This window comes from Pterocles gutturalis, unplaced genomic scaffold, assembly GCF_000699245.1.
Source record: "Pterocles gutturalis isolate BGI_N339 unplaced genomic scaffold, ASM69924v1 scaffold39705, whole genome shotgun sequence".
Classification (NCBI taxonomy): domain Eukaryota; kingdom Metazoa; phylum Chordata; class Aves; order Pterocliformes; family Pteroclidae; genus Pterocles; species Pterocles gutturalis.
Genome location: NW_010139622.1, coordinates 26560 through 34529, shown reverse-complemented (window position 1 = coordinate 34529; position 7970 = coordinate 26560). Strand labels below are relative to the sequence as shown.

The window sequence follows — 7970 nt, the reverse complement described above, 5'->3', positions numbered from 1 at the left end:
CCCCCCGCATTTTACTGTAAACTTGAGTGTAAGTATTTCCTTTGGGTACTCTATAGTCAGTGATTACAGCATCAGAGGGGATAAGATGCTTACCAGCTCCATTAGCACACGAACTTTTAGCTTCAGCACAAACATTCAACTCAATTTTTCTGTTGTGTGAATCACTGATGACATAGCCAGACTCTCGCTTTAGTGATGTCAAATCAAAGAAGTGGCCTGTAGGCAGATCAGGGAATAATTTAATATTTTTTTCAGATTCAAAATCAAGACATTTCTTAATAGTGAAAGCTTTCAGTAACTTAATTCAGTAGGAAGGTCAACCAGCCTCTACCTGTCTGCTAGCTTAGAAAGGCAAACAGTTACTAACTCATTAATAGAGGAAAAACTAGTTACAGAACTACAGACTATTTCTGTTCCAAGATACTTTATTATTTATTTTTGTACCTTACAAGATATTTCTACCCACCAATAAGGTTGTCAGTCTCTATCCAGAGGAGGTATCACACCACCCTTTTCTAAAGAAGGCCCTCAAGAACAAACACAGCCGTGCTGCTTCCAGCAGCCTCTTCCACACAAAAAATCCCAAGGCCTCCTCCTTACCTGTTGCAGGATTGGTTACCCGGCAGTCATCTTGCACGTTGCTTTTAAGAGGACATGCAGCAGCAGTGAACCATAAGAATGTATATTCACAATCTTCAATGGCCGTTATAAGTTCTGGTTTCGATCCCTAAACATGAAACAGTGGAGAGAGCAACGTCCCTACAGAGTAATACTGTAAGTTTTCATGCCATGGGGTTATCCCTGAAGCCTGTAGCTGAGCTCAATTCAAATGCCAGTCCTAGGACTTAACAGACCATCGTGGTCCAGCGAATTAACCCAAGGACAGTGTATTTAACTGTGGCTATTTTAATACACAACAGTACAGAACCATTACCAGGAGCAATACAACTGATGAGGGGAGAGGTAAAGGCACCCTAGCTGAGCAACATAGAAAATCCAAAAGGTGCGGGTAAGACATCTCACCAAACAGAAGAGTACTTAATGGCAAGGCACACAGACGTACAAGAGTTAAGAACTGCACAGCCAATAGCACTATTTACTACCTGAAACACTTCCCATTCTGCGATACATCTGTCTTCAAGACACAAGCAGACAATTTGAAGCTACTACAAATGATAAAATCTGTGCTAGCAGATTGTACTAAAAGATCTCCTAAACACTGCTCAGCATCTGAAGTTCAAGTACTTGTAATCCAGTTTGCTTATAAGCCCGGCTCCCATCCAGCTGCAGACAATCAGTGAAAGGATAACTGCCCACTATTCTCCATACACATACAGTGGTATGAACAACTCAGGAAAACATAAAACCCCACCAGAAGGAGCCCACTTACAATTTTGTTTTCATCACACTTGAGGCGCAGTATTGTTGTTTTCTTGCGAATTTTATCTGGACACTGTTCCCCGTTAATATATTTCAGAATAGAAATGCCATTTTCCCATCGGGGACCATCAGCCACTTCCCCAAGACTTGTACATTTTGCACCCTCCATGAGGGAGGCAGCAGCGTCAGAAGGACAGGAACCTATACAGATGAAAAAAACTGCATTATTACTCCAAATGTTAAGGCTTACTTGCTTGGAATAAACTTCACTACTCCAGGTAAATCATGGTTGATCTATCTTCAAGGAACTGTCCAAATCATACTCAGTGTGGTGTTTTTTTCCCAAAAAAAACCCCACCACATGTAGCAACAATCACCTCACCTCACTCAAGGTCATGCAGAAGGTAACAGCGGCTACTGCTGGGCAAGTAGACCACCACCCAGAGTAAAAGGCTAGAGCCTGTTACCTAGGCTTCCACTGCACTAAATGTGGAGTCTGTCAGAATACACCATACAGAAAATTTTGAAGTTAACAACTTGCACCAAAAGACTATTTTAATTTTTAAGAGATATAGCAGACTTTGGATAAGGATGGAAGAGCTAGAGTGATAAAGTTATCAATAGAAGATAAGAGCCACTAGTGAATTTCATCTGTCAAGCAGATGGAAATCAGGCCCACAATCTACCCTTCCCTCTAGTGCCAAAATTACACCACTGTCTCCACATACTTTGCTTTGTGATTTTTTCACTCTGAACAACAGCCAACAGTACTGTCCTACCACTTGCCACCCCTAGGTTGTGAGAATAATTTTGCTCTTACGTGCAGCACCATATGGTACTAAGGGCTTGCAGACATTAACATAGTATTTCTGTGTAGAAGCAGACACAGCAATTGCCTCCCAGTTCTCTCTATGCCGTGTCAGAGATGAAAAGTCATAGAAGTTTCCTTCAGCATCCCTGTAAGAAGGACAAAGGTCTCAAATTAAGAGGCATTTAAAAAAAAAAAACAACAAAAAAAACCCAAGTAATTGTAAGTTACAATTCTTAAGTTACTCCAGTAACTTTTAACCTAATAACTCTATAAGCAGAATATCATGCTGGAAAAGAAATCTGCAGACTCACTGCTCCCTACAAACCTCAAATTCATTACAGGGATATATCACTGTACCAGCCATCCCCACAGTAACCGGCCACGTGCACAGAGCCCTCAGACAATGCAAGAGTAATCCTGACTTTTCATTGAAGCGCACAGGCTTTCAGTACAGGCAAGCACAACTGCACAGATACAGCAGATTGTTTTACCTTAGGGTAGAAACCTATCATGATGCCAAATGTCAAAACTCTGGGCCAATTATTAGCCACATTTGACCCCAATTATCAAATCTTAATGAGCTAATACTTGTTTGTGACACAAACAGATGACACTTTTTCTGGAGCTTTGTTTGGTGGAAAGTCCAAACAGACAGAAGTCTCATTCTTGTTTAAATTAGCTAAATAATAACTAGACACTTGTAACAACATACTCAGAGTTCAACCATCAGAGTTCAATCATCAGTAACTGCATAACCAACAGTTCACTCTGGTACTGAGCTTATTCCCTAGAAGAAGCTCAAAGAAAATATTTTTCTTCAGTGAAATTAGTTTTAGGAAGTACAAATTGCAAAAGTTACTTAAAATACATTGCATTGGCATTGAATGCCACAATAACTGGTCACTGACTAAGCCAAAACACAATAGCTAAAGTGGCAACGCTGCACTGAGTTGCAATAAGGATGTATTTGTTTCTGTCATCACACATCATTCATTTTAAGTTTGTGGAAAGAACTTACTTGTAGGAGCACTCAGTAGATTTAACAGGAGGGCAAGCATACTGAGTATGCCATTCAAACATGTAGGTGCAATCTGGAGTTTCCTTCAGAAATACAGGCTGAAAGAACAAAATACAAAAGGGATTTACTTTCTCATTTAGACACACTGAAGCTACCAAAATGTGTCTGTCTTGCTTCAAGAAGATCCAGACACTTGTATTTACACACTATCTTAGAGCCACACTATGCCTCTGACCAGCTGAAAGCATGGCTTCTCCCAAACCTGAGTTTATCCACACACATTTCTGATAACAGGGCAGCCATTAGGAGCTTCTGCTTCCTCCATGAAACACAGGGAAGAGCAAAAGTAACTCTAGGCACCATGGAAAGTACAAGTACAGAGAGATACCAAAAGCAAGTAACCAGCTTATTTTGGTCTGGCCACGTAATACCTGCTTTCCCGCAGATTCATCCTCCTGGCTTTTATTTCTTACAAAGAAATGTCTGTTATTTCTGGGAGAACATCCCTTCCCAACACCTCCAAGAGCTTTGCTAATGGCAGGCATCCCTTAAAGGAACAAGATGCCCTGACTTTCCTGGGGCATGACAAAAGGTACCTTCTGCAAACAGGAAATTCAAAACATTCCTCATTTTTTACCACCTCATGGGACCTTTCAAGCTCCTGCCTATTCTGTAAGTGATTAGGCAGTCCTTGAAGGAAGCTAGTTCATGTTCTTTACCTTACCCTTCCACACATTAAGAGGAGGGCAACTCTGAAAGACAGTACATACAGGAAACGTACATTTTGAAACTAACCTCGGATGTAGCTTTATCACAATAGAATAATATGGCAGTTGATCGTTCGTATATTTTATGACATTTTTCTCCACTGGTGTAATTAATCATTATTAAACCATTTTTGAAAGTCAGTTTTTCTGTAAGCAAGCCTAGAAGCAAAGAATTGAGAAAAGTAAACAGCTCAGCCATAATACATGACTGCTTTAATGCCTCTGGCAACAGGGTTACACAGACAGCAACAGCATGCACAATAAAGTACTGACAGAAAGATCCCAACCTTCCTCTAAAACTTGCGACCTAGTAATTGAATGAGTATTACTCCAGTACAGTAGGAGTTGAGCTCATTCCTAATTGTGTCAAGATAGCTACACACATGACATTTTATTTGCACATGAAGCAAAAGCGGTGGGTGCTTTATCTCCTAAGATGTACAAGACTAGCAAGAACCCCTCTTGTATCACATAGTAGCTTCAATTACACCCTCATTAATCTTCCCATTCTCTTAAGTTCCTTCCAACCAAGTGCTATACCTGATACTTTTCTGAAAGTACTGTCCATCTTCTTTACTTGACACGACGACACACCGCGAGTGTCTGGTTTGCAAGGTTGTGTTATTTCTCCACAAACTCTGAAGTAGTAGTCATACTCATCTGTACTCACTTTTATGTCTTTATTGGAAAGTGGCTTCAGGTTATAAACATGACCATACCTTGGGTCTTTCACCTGGCAATCTTCTCCTTTAAAGAAAAGTTAAGATATTAAATTGTATTTTGAATTCTATTGCCATACCAAATACACACAGGCCAATTAACGCCTACTGGCTCAGACAAGGCCACAAAAACGAGTGGCAGGCACTTTAGGGCAGTAACACTGAAGAACTGTTTGAGTTCAGCTAAGCAGCTTGCTGCAGAAGTCAGCAATATCCAGAACTATGAGATTAGGCTACAAATGGAACATTTCTTTTACAATTGCCACTACAGCAAGATGCAGAAGTCACACTGTAGTTCAAAAACTACTTCAAAGTGGCCTCACAGGTTCTTCCTTCAGCCATGCTGAAGTTTAAGTACAGAACCGGAGACACCAAGTCCAACACTTGCTTAATTATCTGGAAAGAACAGCGAGGTCACAAGGACAAAGCAAAAGCCCTCCTAGGTGTCAGTCTTGTAGCTTCTTTTAACAGCTATGAAGTTTGCCTATTTAGGAAATAATTGATCATACAAAAGGTTAGCTACAGCTTGTGGGTCTACCAAGATGTACACAGTAAAGGTTTGGGAAAATTCTAGTTTCATGAGTCTAATCAGCCGACAGACATCAGTAACTTTGCTGCTGATCAAGTCTTCAGCTTTAAAATGGCTCTTTGCTCGATGCCCTGAAGCTTTTAAAAAAACATCAGATTGTATCATGATTATTATTCTCCCCTCAAGCATCCAACAAGTTGGCACCAAGTTAAAGACATCAGTTTCCCTCCCTTCAAAACCACAAGTTGTCACCAGTGTCCTGCGCAGTAATTGTGAGCTGCAGAGCAGCAGCCTGTAAACATTCCTGTTACACCACTGAGATCACCAGAAGTTTCGATAACATCTAGGACTGTTGTGACAGATCCCCTACAGGAAGTCTAGATGGTTTATAAGGCATTATCTACAAGGTGAAAAACAAACCCCACAAGGGCAGAGAAGATACCTGCATACTAAATTTCCCATCTAAGAGCCAACCAAATACCAGAACTAGAACCTGTGATTCCTTCTTGAATGTCTTGGAGTCAACTGTAAACTATCCCCACAGGTCTCTCCCCCACTGTCTAACAAGGGTCAAGTTTACAGTACAGCTTCCATCCTTCAGTGGGGAACAGGGAATGACTTGCCAGGCATAGGATCAACTACATTCTCATGAAATGTGATGCTTTAATATTTACAAGACACTAGCAAGTCTGCCTGTGATTTAACAAGGTAGTACTATGACTTGTCAGAGACAGCATTATTACTTTATCTTCTCTCCATAGATAGGGAAACATATTTGCCCGTCATCCTCAATGTACTTTTAATGTTGGATGTGACAGCTGGCTTAAAGCTTGGAAAGGACATCCTACCACGAGCCAGCACCTTTTACAGAAAGATTCACAAGGCAAGAAACAAACACAGCTTCAGTAAGTATTTACTTCTTGTACGGATTTGTTTGATGCTTTAAAGCTCAAATAACTACACTTACCTTCTGCTTTATGAACAGGACATGCTGCCAAGGTTCTCCAAACAAATACAAACTCACAGTCATCCTCTTGCTCGAGCACTGGTGATCCCTATAGAAGAGAGCCATATGAAGGAGGCTTACTAACAACTACATTCCAAGTCTCCAAGCATACATGCAGAATCCTTTTTTATTGCAGTTGTACAGTCTAAGATCTCTTATCAAGTATTTCAGTACTCATTTTCAACAAAGAGCTGCTTTTGGTGGCTCACGGGATTCCACGATAACAGTTCACTGTTGTGTCCGAAGGGCTCAGGAAAGCAGTTGTAAGGAAAGACAAGGGAAAAGCCTGTATGCAAGGGACTACATTTTAGAACCAGCCTCTCCATTCCAAGAGGAATAAACACTGTCTATTTTGTTATAGTCAGCCTAAGCTCTAAAATCCTCCTTAATAGCAATTGGCACAGAAAATTACCATTGTTTGATCGCACTGGAAGATTATACGTGTAGAATAACGCTGTTTATCTTTGCATGCGTCACCATTCAAGTAGATAATGCTTAATGACCCGTCAGTAGCAGCCTGTGGGTTCATCTGAATGACTCCAAGGTTTCTGCCTTTATCAGCGTATTTCACACAAGATCCTACAACACCACCTACAGGAAAAAGAAAAAGCCTGTATTTTAGTTCAAAGCTTTGACAAATAGAGTTAGCTTCATTGTAGAATAACATGATGGTGTACTTTAAGAGAGCTCTGAGCATTAAAGCAGACTGTCTCAAACTCCTTAAGTATAACAAAACAGAAGTGTTTGCATGAATACACTTAGAGACATTGTGTAATTAAAGGCTTTGAGGAAAAGGACAAGTTACTGTCCTGCATTCACTGAAACCTTTAAAACCACATTAACTTATCTGCTCCCCCAGACTGACAGAAGACTACAGCAATGGGTGAAATAAATCAAACTGCAAAGTGCAATAAGACATTGGATAATCTTCTCATTCCAGTCTAACTCAGTTAGGAGACTTCAATAACGCTTACCCTTCCTTTCTTCTTTAAAAAAATAAAATCAACGATACTGGCAAATACTGCCCTTAATGCATTTTTTGCAAATGCATTCCCACACATCTCAATGCAAGATTCCTGATGAGCACTAAGACTGCTCTTATTTTGAGACAGTGTTTATTTATAGCCTTGACATACCTCACCCAGATCTATGCAAGTTCAGTGACTGAACAGGCAGGATTCAAGAAATCCTACCAAAATAACGAGGGATGTCATTCTGCGTACAAGATCTCACATCAGAAGTCACAAAGCACAGAAATGCTTGCCACTTGGCTTACCAGGGCATCCATGCACATAGGGCAGAGGCTTGCAGACATTCAAGAAAAACGTTCGCTTCTCTGCTTCCTTTGAAGTGTCTATAGCAACCCATGGCTCCCTCTCTTTGCTCAAGTCACTTAAGTCATACTCATTGCCAGCAGCATCTGAAAGAGAGGTGATACATACAGTAAGCTGAAAGAAGACTTGCTAGATACTTGCAGCAGTATTGGGTTTGAAACCAAACATAGAACAGAGTTCCCTTGACACTTACTTCCCACAAGTTACTCCACAATTCACAGATGCATTTTTCCAGAGGCCAATATTAAATTAACCTATTTTCTTTAGAGTTGGGCTGAAGCAGTACCCAGTAATAATAATGACTAAAGGTTTTCAAAGTAATTATCAGCTCTCTTGTGTATACCATGATGTTCCACGTTAGCTTCTTGCCTGTCTTCATAAGCTAAGCCTGCTTCAAACAACTTAC

At 40.5% G+C, this 7970-nt stretch overlaps 1 protein-coding gene across 1 annotated transcript in view; it reads right to left on the bottom strand.

Annotated features, from left to right (window-relative positions):
- Positions 1 to 67: 67 nt before the first annotated feature.
- Positions 68 to 7970, bottom strand: part of IGF2R (insulin-like growth factor 2 receptor) — a gene marked incomplete at both ends in the record, with an annotated part of 34050 nt that continues 26147 nt past the window's right edge. Inside the window, 10 exons of the mRNA XM_010083386.1 lie at positions 68 to 216; positions 601 to 727; positions 1391 to 1581; positions 2201 to 2337; positions 3210 to 3307; positions 4005 to 4135; positions 4517 to 4723; positions 6192 to 6279; positions 6643 to 6821; positions 7507 to 7650. Of these exons, the coding sequence (XP_010081688.1) occupies positions 68 to 216; positions 601 to 727; positions 1391 to 1581; positions 2201 to 2337; positions 3210 to 3307; positions 4005 to 4135; positions 4517 to 4723; positions 6192 to 6279; positions 6643 to 6821; positions 7507 to 7650 (1451 nt within the window). The remainder of the gene's footprint in view (positions 217 to 600; positions 728 to 1390; positions 1582 to 2200; positions 2338 to 3209; positions 3308 to 4004; positions 4136 to 4516; positions 4724 to 6191; positions 6280 to 6642; positions 6822 to 7506; positions 7651 to 7970) is intronic.